Genomic DNA, 14,635 nt, shown 5'->3' with positions numbered 1-14,635 from the left:
GAAAGAATACTAAAATCACAAACACCCAGCTGCTTTGAATGGGACTCAACTGTATGATGTATCTGCAGATTAACCAAATGGAGTAGCTGCCAATATAAACAGCATCTGATATGGCCATTGTGGGGGGAAACCAAGATGGGAAGACATTAACTTCAGGCTATTTTAGTATAGTCAGTCTTTTCATTGGTGGGCTGCTACAGGGAAATTAAAGTGTACACAAAGAGGAGTCAGTGAATGTAGACACATATTGGTATCAAAATAATTTATTGTTCCTAGCTGTTTGTTCATCAGAATCAAACATCCCTTTTAAAAGGAAGTGAGGATATATTAACTAAGGCTGAGTGGAAACAAGGGGTGGGTTGATAGGATTTTGAAAAAATGAAGTCAGAACACTTTAAAAGGACTGTGAAAAGTGATAAATTGTTAGAGTGATCCCTGATTGGCTATGATGTGACCAGTATAAGAAGCATCACTTTAAATCAGAATTGCCTTCATCGAGACATAAGAAGCAGTCTTATGTAATCAGACTACTGGCCCATTATCCATCATCTGAAGTATATTTCTACAGTCCAGGGTTTGGACTGCTGTGGTCATGATGCCAAATTTGCATGGCAACATATTATGATGGTCAGCAAATGATACCTTATTAATGAGAATCACTGTATCTCTAATCTGCAGATAGATTAATGAGCAAAAAACCCCAGCTATGGGTCGATGAAATTGGCATTGATGTAGCCACCACCAGGGGAAACAATAGGGGAAATGTTCACGTAAACTGGGTGAAAAAAATCCCTTTGTAATGGTTATATTTTTCAACCATAATCAAACCTAGGGAATATTCAGCTCAGCCCTAATATTTTTAAAATTGGACTACAACATACTACTTTTATTTCTTATCCCTTTGGAGAATGAACTCTGAGCCAAAAAATCTAGAGCATACATCACTCCTTTGAAATCAAAAATGTTTTTGAGTTCCTCCTCACATTTTTTAGAGTAGGTTAAAATAAATCCCACAGAGAATCATGATTAGACAAATGCACCTATTACAAAAGTACCAAATTACTACCCCTGTTAAAATAGGGTTTATGGCTTATTAAACCACTTCAGGCAGAATACCATATGGCTTAGGAAAGCCTAAAATGCCACATATTGACATTGCAGTTAGGACAGATATAGACACAGAGAGAGATGCAGTTTCCAGTTAACAATAACAATAAAAATAATTCAACCAAGTCAAATAAACACAACATATCCCTGAAGCTGTTCAAAAAACAAAAACACATGAACAATGGAACACTCTACTCAGAATGCCCACTCTGCGCTCACCATGATATAAATAGAAACTGCAAGAGCATGGCTCCTATTTTGATTTGAAAAACCACATGTGTTTCAAAAGGTGTTCATACATGCAAAATGGGACATGGCAGAAGACATAGGAGCCAAAGGCTATTAGAACTGATTCATTCTCAAAAAAGCATTCTTCAAAATGTTTCCAGCATTCTGTGTTTCTGCAGGATCTTCCTTTTTCCTTCCTTGACTTTAATCAGAGCCTAATGCAAAAGGCATACACTTAGAATCAAAGAATTATGAGTTCAGGCATTTGCTTTTTGACTTCCGCAATCCAGTTTGTCTATACAAAAATCTACTGGTTACCCCTAAGGTTTCTTCAATGTGGCAGTTCCATTTAGGGAACAGGAGTCTCCTGAGATTTTGTTGCTGTTACAGGTAACTAGCTGGGGTTCCTGGTCTGTTTGCTGGATTGCAAAGCATGTACTGATCTACAGATCCAGCTCTACCATCTGCCTGCCCTTCCCTTAACCAACGCACGTCTACCTAGAGAATGAAGGAAGGAAACATTTCCAGTGAGCCTCACAAACTAATGGAATTAGTTTCATACAGTGATCATACTTTTTCTTTAAAATCTAATAGATCTTTTCATAAGTCACACTGAATTTAGTCACACAAGAAGAGTGTAATTCCTGGAAATCTTGCAGAGCGGAGGGAGAAAGAGGAAAAGAGAAAAGAGTGACATTAAAAGTTCATTTTCACCACAAGCCTTTAAATCAGATTTTCAGTGTCCTTCTGTTTAGGTAAAAGTGAGAGACATCTGCTCTGGTATTCCATACTTTTCTTTGTTTTTGTCAAATAACTTTTGTAGCTCTTGCAGATATTTCTGATGGAGTTGATCAATCTCTTCAATGGTGGGATTCAGATTCTGTTTCACCACAATAGGATCCCCAACTGTAAACCCAAGCAACAAAAAAACTCAGCCAGAGTTTTGGTACCTACATTGTCATCTGCATAAATGCTGCACTCCATGAACAAGTGTTTCAGCTGTTTTGTTCTACATTGGCATTTTCACAGTTTGGTTTCATTCTTTTTGTCCACACAAGACACGCACACAATGATCTAACAGCTTTCATAATGGTAAAGGACCTCAAGAATTTCCTAGAGGTCAAAATTCTGGGCTATACATGCACATGGTGGGCATGTCGTGAGTGGAGCTGGCTGGAGCCAGGGGTCAGAATTGATGGCCTGGGAGGCCCCTTCTGACTCGCTCTATTTCTATGTTTCTATAATTCTCTTTACAGACAGAGCATCATAAACAACGTTGTCTATTGTGAGCCATTTGAATATCAATTTGCCTGTACATTGTGGCAAATTGTACAGGCCAAATTGTACATAAACCTACAAGACTTTATTATCAAATCAATATGAACTGCAATATCAGTTTGCAAATGGAAGACAATGGGGTTTCTTGAAGCTGTCTCAGTAATTCAGACTAGCGTGCCTGAGGGGAAGCCACACTGAAAGAAAGTAGCAGTCAATATACATTTGCAAGTGGGAAAAACCTCTGTAGCTTTCCTAGCCACAAGCAATTGCAAGATGGATAACCTCCAGCTTGCTAAGGCTTGGTGGCTTCCTAACTTCTTCCTCTGCTGCGTCTGATCAGCTGTGTCGGACCAGATACATGTGGTTTTCCTGCATAGAACTGAGAAAGGGTCACTTTCTCAGTGGTGGCCACAGTGGTGGCCTGGGTGGTTGTTCAGTTTCCTTTTGAGAGTGGCCCCACTTATTTCTGAGTTGACATGCAGCTCATGCTTACTTCTGAGTAGATATGCTTCTTACTATAAATTGGTAACAATAAAATGTTGACTTTTCTTACACCTTTCCATTTCCAAAAATTACAATTGCTTTGTTCAATTTTGTTCTACAATCTAATTCTCTATGCACCATTTGCATTTATCAGTGCTTTTTCTTTCTTTTTGCAATCACTTGCATAAAAGAAGAACCTGAACTAGTTCCACCTTAAAAGATTCTTGTTAGTTAGATTTTAGATTTTAATTAATGATATCAAAGAAATATACTCATTATTATAGGTTCTGGTTATCTGTGATATCATTCATTCCCCTTTAAGCCTCTTTTTTCAGGGATCTCCAAGTGTAAATTCAAGGATCTACCCAAGTAAATCACTTCAACCCCTCATCATCCTTGTAACCTTATCATATTATATTATGGAGTGTAAAGAAGAAAATGTCACTTCTTAGAAGAGCACTTCCCTTAATCAAAGGTTGAGCCAGAAGTGTTTCTTAGTCAGCTCTCTCCCCTGCACTTCTTGCAAAATGGCTCTTGTGGTTCAATTGATATCTAAAAGTTATTGACATAATCATTTTACAAGATCTCAAGGACTGAGATTACCATTAGAAGTCTGCTATTTGAAAACAAAGTAATGCTTTAAAACTACGCTGCTCCAAATGTTATCCAACTTCTGCAAGAATTGCTTTTTCCTGGAAGTGGATGCAGAGAGGTATTCCATGTTTGTGCTTTAGGGGCTTGGGCTACCAATCCCTGGATGCTTCAGGAGAAAGAAAAAATAGGAACTCAGAAATGCCCTAGAAGGATAAAATTGGTCTTGCTTTGGTAGACAATCAAAATAGGATGACAGGTCCCTATGTTTTATTATCAACTAATTTGTAAGCTGCATCTTTCTCCAAGAAGCTCGGGGAGATATGCATGAGGAATATACCATTTTATCCTTACAACAACTCTGTGTGGTAGGTTAGGCTCAGAGGTAATGGGCTCCATAATCAGACTGGGAAGTAATGGGGTCTGCATTCATCCAGGGTTAACCAGTGTGCTTTGGCTGAATGGAGGCAGACCCATGTCTCTCTGGTTCAAGTCTAGCATCCTATGCACTACATCACATTGGCTTCTTAAGGATGAAGATAACAAAGCTTGGATGGAGGTACATCAGAGGAAGGCACTCTGGCATCCTCTTGAAGAAGACCACTCCCATGATCCTTTACATTGACCTTGCTGTCTGAGGGTGATGGTAGTTCTGGTTCAAAAAACCCAAAGGCACCAATATAGAATATTCAAAATTCAATATTCAATTCCCATGACCTATATGTACACACAATATAGGAGAGGCAGAGAAGGGGGAAGAAGGTAAACACGAAACTTTCCAGATAGCTTCACCTGTTGGGTGGTATAGAAAATAAATAAAAAACCATCGGATTAACAGGGAGAAATATATTTATTCAGACATTTGTCTCCTCTAACTTTGATGCATATATGCTGCAGAGAGTACACTTGGCAAAGCATGAGCAGCTAGTATTTGTAAGAAGAAATGGGTGCATTTCAATATCTGTGCCAAAATCTGTAAAACAAGAACTTACCAACAGTGTGAATAGGTTTCCTGTAAGGCATCAAGCCAAAACTATACTGAAATATCCCTCTGCCATGAAACAGGGGCAAAGCAAAACCCATAATCTTCTGCAGTTTTTCCTGCCATGTTCTAAGCCATGATCCTTTTGGATTTGAAATTTGCTTGAATAGTTCATTTTCACCAAAAGAAAACACTGGCACCAATTGAGCCCTGTTAAGAGAAAACCCATCAATAAATAAAACAGTTCATCAATGTAGTCTGTGTAAATGGATTATCCAAGTTGGATAAAAGGTAGCTGAAGAACATTGTCACATATCCGAACGTTCAAATGCCCCAAGTTCATAAATCCACACTGTAACACCAGATGAAGGTGGTAGTTGTGCATGTGTGTTTTAATCACACAATAATTTACTGGCTCCTAGGGAAAAAAGTCAACAGGCAGCATAACTAAGCCTTTATTTATGACTGTCCAAGGCATTGGGTACCACCCAGAAGATGTACCTGAATATTATGGAAGAAAATGGGAGTTAAGTTTTGGAAATAGAAAGCTGCAGGAGGGGATGGCCAACCTGTGGCCACTAGACAATGCCTGAGAGGGCCATAAGAAAGTTTAGATTCCTAGCTCTGAGGTCAGAGAGCATGGAGTTTGAATATGGAGTTACAGCTCCTCTCCATTCTCTTCATAGTCAGCATGAAAGTAACAGCCCTAGCTGCTTTCCACAGTTGGGAAGAGAAGGGGAAAAGAGAAGGGGAAAAGAAAGGGGAAAACCTCAGAAAAGGAGAAAGCAGGGCATTTGGGGACAGCATACGAGGTCCTCCCCTCTGAAACTCATTGTTACTAAGTACCCACTAATTCACTATATCTTAGAAGGAGATGTTTTGGTATTGGAGAGAGGCAACAAAGAACATTCCATAGGATATGAAAGGCACTGCATAGCCTAAGGGGAACTGCAGACTTCTTGCATGCAATTTTCTGCCCAGTCACTGTGCCCTGATTTCCTCAGTTCCTCAGTGTTAACACTAGTAGGTTTGAGATCTCGCCTCAGGGCCACATCACAGAAGACTCAACCATGAAATACTTTCTAGGTTAAGCAGAAGGGATGGTTCTTTTTTTAAAATCAAGGTCTTTAAAGCTGTGAAACCTTGGAAACCCATTACTATGTAAGCAGGGATACTTGACTCTTTTGTTACCTTTTTAAAAAAACAATCACCCAAATCCCCAGGGCTATCTCACACACCTGGATCTGTGATAGCCAGAGATATGCAAAATACTACCCACCAGCTCCCATCCTCTCCTCCCATCAAGAAGGAAAGAAGTGCTCATTGTCTTCTTTCTTCCCTTAAGGAGTGACACCTAAAATCCCTTTTCTGACATCCATGAGGAATCTTAGAAAAAGAACTTGGTTTATTTGTTTGTTGTTAAGTCCTGGGAAGAAAGATAAAGAGAGCATTCCAGATCTATAAAAACAGAGAAGATCTATTCCATCAGAAGAAACCCTTCTTTCTACTCTGAAAAGCAACTCACTCCATTTTTTCCTCTCTTTCCTTCTGCTCTGGAGAAGGAGCTTCCCATCAAACCAGAAGATACCAGGAGTAAATCCTTATATTACCTTCTATTTCCTTTTTCTTTTTAAGTAACCCAGACTTTCTCTTCCTTCCCTTTTCCTCAGTATTCAAAACTCCAATAATGCTTGACTTTGGGGCGTACACACGATTTTCTATGCCCTCCACTGCATCTAACGTCAATGTTGACTTTAATGCTTGCTAACGTCTTCCATTTCAGTGTTAATGTGTGGTTCTAATTCCCGGGATATATGAATAGTCCTAAATATGTGATCTTGATTCATGTTAAATAATTCATTAGGAAAGCAAAGAATTGCTTTCAAGGACTTCGTTGCTGTCTTTGAGTCTCTCTGCATTCGTGGGTATCAGGTTTTCCCAAAGCCCAGGGTCAAAAAAGTTTCTTTGTGCATGTGTTTGGTTTGCATGTATTTAAATAACACATATTTTGTAACACCATTGCTACAGATATCTGACAATGGCCATCTAGCAAAAATGCAGGGCAGGAAGAGCAAGGAAGCAAAGATTGTCTCCCCCATTCTTTCTACTCTGCATTGCAGGAATGTGAACCTGTGAGAGTTCATCCATCTCCATAGAACTGCATCCTTAACTAGTCAGACCACTAGTAGCTCTAGCCTGGAATGGGGAGAAAAGTGGAAAGCAAACAAATCCAAGTTTTTATCTCAGCAGTAGTAGCTGATTGGGAAAATGCAGAACCTCAGTTGCAGGGCCGAATATGGCTCTCTCAAGTTGGCCCTTCAGGAATCACAAATGGCCACATTCCCTTTCCCTGACCCATCTTGTCTCTCCCAAGCACCAATTGTTCAGCAGTTCCATGGCATTTATGCTGCTTTTCCCCATTCATACAGCTTCAAACACATCTCCTAAAGATTAGTTACTGGCAATAAGAGGTGTAATCTGCTTGCATTGTTGGTATTTTAGCCAACCAACCAAGAGGCAGAAGATGTAGCAATGACCCCATCCCTCTTACATCCTCTCTTGTTCAGTTGAATAGAGCTAGAGACAAACTTATGATCTCATGTACACTAGCAGTAATTTCCATATGCTGAATACACAAGTCTTAACCACCATGAAAAGTACAATGATCTTCCTCAAAGAAAAGTGGGATCTAAGTAATAAACCAATAAGGCATTTATCAGTGTTGAATGAGACCCGAAAATCCACAGATACAGTGAAGAGGAAAGGGGGCTCCAACGTCTACAAGCCCCCAAATCCCCCTTAAGAAGAAATAACTGGCATTGTTCCAGGAATGGGAATAGAAGGAAGTTCTGAGTGGGAACAGAAGAAGAATTTGAGGTCAAAGTTGGGGCGCAGTTATGAAGGTAGCAAGCTAAGGAAGATAGCTCCCTAGCAGGATCCAGGGAGAAGACATCTGGGGGTGGGGGGGGAGGAAGGAACCATCCAATCTATCTGGTTGAGAATAGAGTATTTAATAAAATGCCTATAATTGCTTGAAGGCCCATTTGATGCATGTTTGGGCAGAGAGATGTCCTTCTTGCTTCTCCAGAGAGACCTTTTTCTATCTAAATACACATAGGGCCGTGCCCTTCAGGGAACGGCTAAAACAGCTAGGTACACTCTGTTCAACTCTGTTCTGCTGATCAGTGCATTCCATTTTCCTTTTGCAAGCTCCAGCTTGAATGTACACTTTTTAAAAGGATGCAATGTGTGCAGTGCTGTGAAATGGCATGTCCTCTAAAAACAAGAATCAAATGGGTCCTTATAGTCATACTTACAGAGCAGTGATATACATGCCTATCCAAAAGTAAGTCCCACTGAGGACATTGGACCTTAATCCCTGGTAAGAGTGCTTAGGACTTTACCTTTAACACAATTGGCTGACCTTCACATTACGCTACGGAACTGAAACAGCATGTGTAGTAATTTCCTATTGCTCCCTCTGTGCTTGTAGTAGCTATTTGGCAATGGGCTGTTAGTCAACAGCAGTCCTATGGACCTTTCCCTTCTTGTGGCTGTGGTTTCTGATTTCAAAATGTACTGCGTCTTTTGTTACTTCAAATATATCTGGGCAAAAGAGGCAAGCAGCTGCAATTTCCTGAGCAAACAACAGTATCTCACTCTACCATGTCCATGCATCATCATCATCATCATCATCATCAAACTGCATTACATTACATCTTCCTTTTTTCCTCATGTAAGCAACCCAAGACAGCTTACATAGCTCCGTTTTATCCACATAGCAGATTAGGCTGAGACTGAGTGAATGGCCTGAAGTCACCCAGAATGGCCTGAAGTCTCATGGCATAAGATGGTTACCTATGATGACAGTGTATGCAAAGCACTCCAAAAAGGCTAAAAGTATAAGTGAACATGTTAATATAGAGACATCAAACAGCAGATTTATGGATGTCCTGTTTTCATTCCTGTTTGCAAATCATGCAAACGTGTCCCATTCACAACCCAAATAGAAGCAGAAATGCTGTTCTCAGGAAATGTTTGCAATTAGTCAAATTTGTGTTCAAAAGCACAAACTTCCAGAAATACACACATGTGCAAATCCACCCCATCTGCATTTTCATGCTTTAACTTATAGGGGAATGTGGATTTCTGCTCCAGTTTTATTGGATGAATTTCAGTTGTGGCCTGAGGATGTGGACAGTCTGTTTGGCCAAGTCCAATCAAACACCTGTTTGCCTCTTCATGACTTACTACTTCCAAGAAGGAGGGGATATCGGGCTGAGTCCAGGAGGTCATAAACACCTCCTTGAGAGAGGGAATGGTACCAGGCTCTTTAAAGGAGATGGTAATTAGGCCATTTCTTTTGAATTCCTAACCTGAAGGACTAAAATTGGAGGTCATCATATGAGCTGTACTTCAGAGAACAGGGTGCAGAATTGCAGGCCTAGGAGCCAAATCCAACCCTGCAGAGATCCCCAAGTGGCCATCTCTCCAAGAGGTCTGGGCCCACCACTTTACGCCAGCATATGTGCAGAGCCACACACCCCGCCCCCTCCCCCGCCAAGGACATAAGAAGAGTGATCAGACCAAGGGTTCATTTAGTCCCACATTCTGTTGACACATTGGCCAAACAGCTACCCATGGGAAGGCCACAGGCAGGACATGAGGGCAGCAGCACCCCTCATCCATGTGTCCCAGCAACTGGTGTATACAGGCATACTGGCATACTGCCTCTGATACTGGTGGAGGCATACAGCTGTCAGAATTAGTAGCCATTGAGAGCTTTCTCCTCCACAAATTTGTCCAACTCCCTTTCAATGCCATCCAAATCGGTGGCCTTCACTACATCCTGTGGAGGTGATTTCCCTTGGTTTGGCAAGTGCTGCCTGATGAAATACTTCCTTTTATCTGTCCTGAATTTTCCAGCATTTGTCTTCATGGGATGATGCCGGGTCCTCTTATTATGAGAAAGGGAGAAAAAGGTCCCCCTACCCACTTTCTCCACCTCATGCACAATTCCATACAGCTCTATTATGCACTGTCCTTCCTCGCCTTTTCTGGAAGCTAAATAATCCCAGATGTTGTCAGCTTTCCTCATAGGGGAGTTGCTGCAGCCCTTGATCTCTTGAGTTACCCTTTCCTGTGCTTCTTCCAACTCTACAATATCCTTTTTTTAGGTGAGGTGAACAGATCTGTACATAGTAAGTCCAGTTGCACTACAGATTTATACAAAAGGAGTATGATATTGGCAGCTTTATTTTCAGTTACCACCTCATTATGTTTAACTTGGAATATGCATTTTCACAGCTTCTGCACACTGGGTTATTTTTCACTGAGCTGTCCACCACAACTTGGTGAGTCACTGCTAGCTCAGATTCTGTCAGCTTATGGCTGAAGTTGGGATTGTTTGCTCCAACTTTCATCATTTTTACTTTTTACTTTGCACTGAATTACATTAACCATTTTGATGCCCATTTGCGCAGTTTGGAAAGTTCTGTTTGGAGCTCTTCTCAGTTCCAATTTTGTTTTAACCAAATGCTTGATAATTTGATGACAGCCACAAACTTGACCACTTATCAGCTTACATTTAATTTCAGATCATTTACGAGTTAAGTTCTTTAAAAAAATGAATATTTTCTGTTTGGGAAGGGAACTCCCAGTAAGAAAAGTGACCCAGTTGCTAATTAGAAAATAAGGACAGATGGCCTAAACTGCTTTAATATCACACACATTCTGTGGCATTCACTCTTAGGATACAGGTGAGCAATGTATTTCTTATGTTTAAAACACAAATCCAAGCTAGACACAAGGTGTGCCGCTTCCTGAGGCACTTCTGCTGTCTCCCCGCAACTACTTTCTGCTCCCCATGGCACCCTCCCCACAGCACCCTCACCTTTACCTTTGCTGCTGCCTCCACATCAGCTCTGTGGAGAGCTAAGCAGCCAGAAGTGGCTGTGGGGCTCTTGCAAGTCCTCACCGCTCTCTCACAGGAGCACGCATGACTTTTCTTCCAGCCATGCAGAACAAGGGAAAGGGCAGAAGGCTGCTCTAGAGAGCCCAGCTGGCCACTCTCTCACAGTGGCAAATGTGGGTGAGCAGCTGGGGGAAGTTCTCCAAAGCTCCTCCTGGGGTATGTGGTGGAGGACCCTCTGGGGAGGGCAGGAGAAAAGCACAGCGTGGCACTGTTACTCTTGCTCCCTTGTCTGAGGTGGGCTTCATAGCTAGACTGGGCCCAAGCCTGGCCTCTCTTTCCAAACACAATCTCAGATCCTCCGTTAATGTCCAGTGTTACCAATTCGTTCTTAAAGAGCAGCCTTGGCACTGGGTGGCACTTACCCGTGTTTCAAAGCAACCTTAATGAAACCTTTCCTTTTGAGGATATTCAGAGTTAAGCTTCCTGGGCGGGCATCCAAAGACTCTTCTGCCCCTCCAATGACTATCACTGAAATGTTGCCACCTTTTTCATTGCTCAGCACATGAGACACACTCCGCTTGGTAGCTGAAACCAGCCCTGATTGTGTAAAACAACATGAAGAAAAGAGAAAGCCCAGTCAGTTTGAGCTGTGCTATGTGACATTTAAACTGTTCGTGGCCATGATGTATCCATTCATACTGAAATCAAATTCATGCCACAAATAGAGTTCTGTGGAGAGGAGGCTGCTTTCATTGGTAAACAGGAACAGAACAAAGGGTGGAATGAACACCAAAATATAGACCTGATCCAGATCAGTGCTCAACCATACCTATTGTTGCTTCAGACAGGCAAGCAAGCAAGCTCATGAGAGACTCATATATAGATGCCAACAATATATTTTACATCCTTCCTGGTTTGGCACTAAAACATGCACAAATGTGACATTCAGCTAATCTTATCAGCATATGAATGCACCTGAGAAAACCCAGATTCCTAGCATAGCAATGATGGCAGCATTCTAAAACAAGTGCTTCTCCTGATGACCGTTTCTTGAAGAATTCAAATATCAAGGTTATAGAACCTATAAATCAATTTCCAAGCATTTTCACATTATGTGCGAATTACAATCTCTTTGAAGTTATTTATTTTTCATTTTCGTTAGAAGGTTCTTATCTAACCTTCTTCAGATATTCTTTTCTATCATAAACCATCTTTCCTATTGCTACATTTTGCACAAAACCTAATAAAAGTGAAGAATGTTGCACATCTCATGTCTAAAAATGTGAAGACAAATATTGCTGTAGACCTTCAAACTGTCCCACTGGATTGCACATCAGTATATTTTGAAATTATATTATCTAAACTCTCACCGAATGCTCAGTATTTCTCAGCTTGCATGACCTGGTGTTTCTTTGCAGCAAGGCAGAAAGATAGCTGGGCTTGCTCATCATGAGAACCCATTGTGGCAATTTGCCCAAAGTACTTGTAATAAGCCTCACAGATGATGGGGATCTCCATGGCTGTTTCACTCCCTCCCTTCCCCTCCTTCCGTCTTGTTCCTTGGCCTGTGACTCTCTCTTTGCAATTGCACTCAGGACCGTGTCTGGCCTCTGTCCAGCCTTGGCTCCTGGTGTATCTGCCTTGTTTCATGCTGCCCACGCCTTGGACCTGGGCAGTATGCTGAGGCCAAACTTTGCATTCTGATCTGGGCTGCCATGAATGCTGATATGAGCAGTGTATAATTCAAGCCCTGCAATGCAGGTGGTAGTATTGCAGAGTGAGATGGCTGCTTTGCCATGGCCCAGTCCCTTCCTGTTCTGGTGGCTCCCTTATCAGGCTGCCCCTCTGGTGAACAAAAGGCGTTATGTGGCTTTATCCCTTAAACCATCAATCAATGCTGACTCCTGTTCCAGGATATACTAGGGAGATTGGGGATATTCTGGGAGAGCTCCACAGGCCCCACAGGCCTTCAAACATACACCCAAACTGCCTCCTGATCTAACCAAGCTCTTGAGCTGGCAGACGTTTTCCCCCTGTGACACATAAATACAGCTAGTTTTGTAAAATATCTTTTTAAAAGTAGAATTTAAAGATTTTTTTAAATTGTCCCATAAGGAGGGCAAAAAAGGAGATATAATCCTGCTCCCTGTGTTCTGTCCTTCTGGACTCACACCAGCAGGGCTTTGGATTCACTGAAGGCACCAACAATGGAGCTCTCCACAACGATAGAGAGGATTGGCACACATTTGTTTCTACGCAACAAATACAACATGAGAAAGAGCCCTGCCAGGGCAGTCCCTCTCACGTAAGAGAAACTGCCTGCTAGCATCCCCGCCATCACACACAGTCTTGCCCCTCTTACACTGGGGTGATGGAAATCATAGCTCAACCCTTCTGAATGGCCCCTGGTTAGGAAAGGTTGGTTAACCAAATACCACACCAGGGCTGGGACAAATCCTTTGGGGATTCATCCCTCTCGCACCTGCAGAGTTGCCCTTCTGCTTGGCCAAGTTTTACAGTTAGTCAAGCCAAGAGGAAGTCCACAAACATTCACAGATCCCTCACTGTGCAACCAGCAACCTTCCCTGTCAGGTGCAGACACCCAAAGAGCAGCTGAAGGACACAAAGGAAGAGCAGGTGCCATTCCCAGTGACCTACCTTCCTCCCCACCCAGCACAGCCAGTGGTGGCAGCACCAAGCATAGAAGAGGGCTGCTGCTTGTGTGGCACATGGGACTTCCTGGTGCGCACCCTACAAACATTGTGCATGCTCACCAGGACCTTGGACTCAGGGCCACTGACCAGAGTATGCGGGGTGAGCCCAGAGAATCTGATTCCTACCCGCAAACAGATTCATTGCACATCCCTATATCACACCTTAGGTTAAGCAATAAGCTCATCCAGGTTTACTTACCAGCACACATAATATACTCTCTGAAGAAAGGGCATCTGAACCAGAAAGGCAATATGTGCAGATATGGAGTCAGACCAGGGAATAATTTCTGAAAACCTGTGTATTCTGTGCAAAAGTTTCCAAAGGCTCCGGCAACAAGGACACCATGTGGGTGAAATCCAAAGAGGTAGTTGTGGCTTGGATCCAAATCTGAGGTTTTTATGAGCTAAAACAAATGCCGTTCAAATGTTCATTTGGTGGGTTAATAAAAGGGAAAATGTGGCTTTTGTTGAGTATATGAAGATATTTTAACTCTATATTCTTATAGTAGAATCCTATGCAGGTTTACTCAGAAATAAATGCCACAGTGTTCAAGGCAATTTACTCCCATGTAATTGTGCACAGGCTTTATTTATTTAGTTAAATCAGGTAGCAGCTGTGTTTTATGAAAACCCCTCCCAAGCCAACGTACAAATGTTGAGAACACAAACAACAATAAAACAATGATAAACACAAAACATAATAAAAGAACCTATTACAACAACACACACAATAGCATCCAATTAAGTTCTGAGTCACTGAGAGATCAAGGTAGGTAAAAAAGTATTTATTATACCATTCTTTACTCTATGTAAGAATCCCAAAGCCCAATCTTGTGCATATTTCCTGACAAACCCTGATTTCAACATGAGCAAGCTTTTCAAGGATGAGCCTGCTAGGCCTGAGGGCTGTATTGGAGCAGGATGTGTCTGCATACCAGCTGCTAGGGAACATGGTGGTATTATAATTGTATCCTAAGTGATGCCTTCCCACTCGATGGGAAAAAGCAGGAGCAGAGGCCTTGGGTCCGATTCAGCACAGTTCTTACTTTCAGTGTCAATTACTGTACTTCCAAGTTAGCAGGCATGGGATGCCAGCCTATGTTGTTTTAAGATAACAAATCCCAAGATCGCACCTGCTCTTGCCTAGAACCAGCCATTACTAGAAGGAGGACTGGTTTATTTTTCTTCTTCATTCTCCCCATAACTTTGATCTCAATTTGTTCAACAAGAGATATTTCTTTCCTGGAAAAAATCCACTTAGCACAGAAAATACCTTTCTACATCACTGCTTCTCGTTCTAGTCCCCCTGCCCCAGCTCTCCATTTGCTTCTCATTGCC

General features: G+C 41.9%; 1 protein-coding gene across 3 annotated transcripts in view; it reads right to left on the bottom strand.

Annotated features, from left to right (window-relative positions):
- Nucleotides 1-247: 247 nt before the first annotated feature.
- Nucleotides 248-14,635, bottom strand: part of MOGAT1 (monoacylglycerol O-acyltransferase 1) — a 33,154-nt gene continuing 18,766 nt past the window's right edge. For all 3 annotated transcript variants that reach the window (XM_044432960.1, XM_044432961.1, XM_044432962.1), the window contains 4 exons: nt 13,497-13,701; nt 11,006-11,180; nt 4,680-4,879; nt 248-2,241 (listed from right to left, as the gene is read on the bottom strand). In XM_044432960.1, the coding sequence (XP_044288895.1) occupies nt 2,087-2,241; nt 4,680-4,879; nt 11,006-11,180; nt 13,497-13,701 (735 nt within the window). In that variant the 3' untranslated portion in view covers nt 248-2,086. The remainder of the gene's footprint in view (nt 2,242-4,679; nt 4,880-11,005; nt 11,181-13,496; nt 13,702-14,635) is intronic.

The sequence above is a fragment of the Varanus komodoensis genome, unplaced genomic scaffold (genome assembly GCF_004798865.1).
Source record: "Varanus komodoensis strain SLA01 unplaced genomic scaffold, ASM479886v1 scaffold25, whole genome shotgun sequence".
In the NCBI taxonomy this organism is placed as follows: Eukaryota; Metazoa; Chordata; class Lepidosauria; order Squamata; family Varanidae; genus Varanus; species Varanus komodoensis.
The sequence above is the reverse complement of the archived record's forward strand: the minus strand, read 5'-3'. Positions and strand labels throughout refer to the sequence as shown.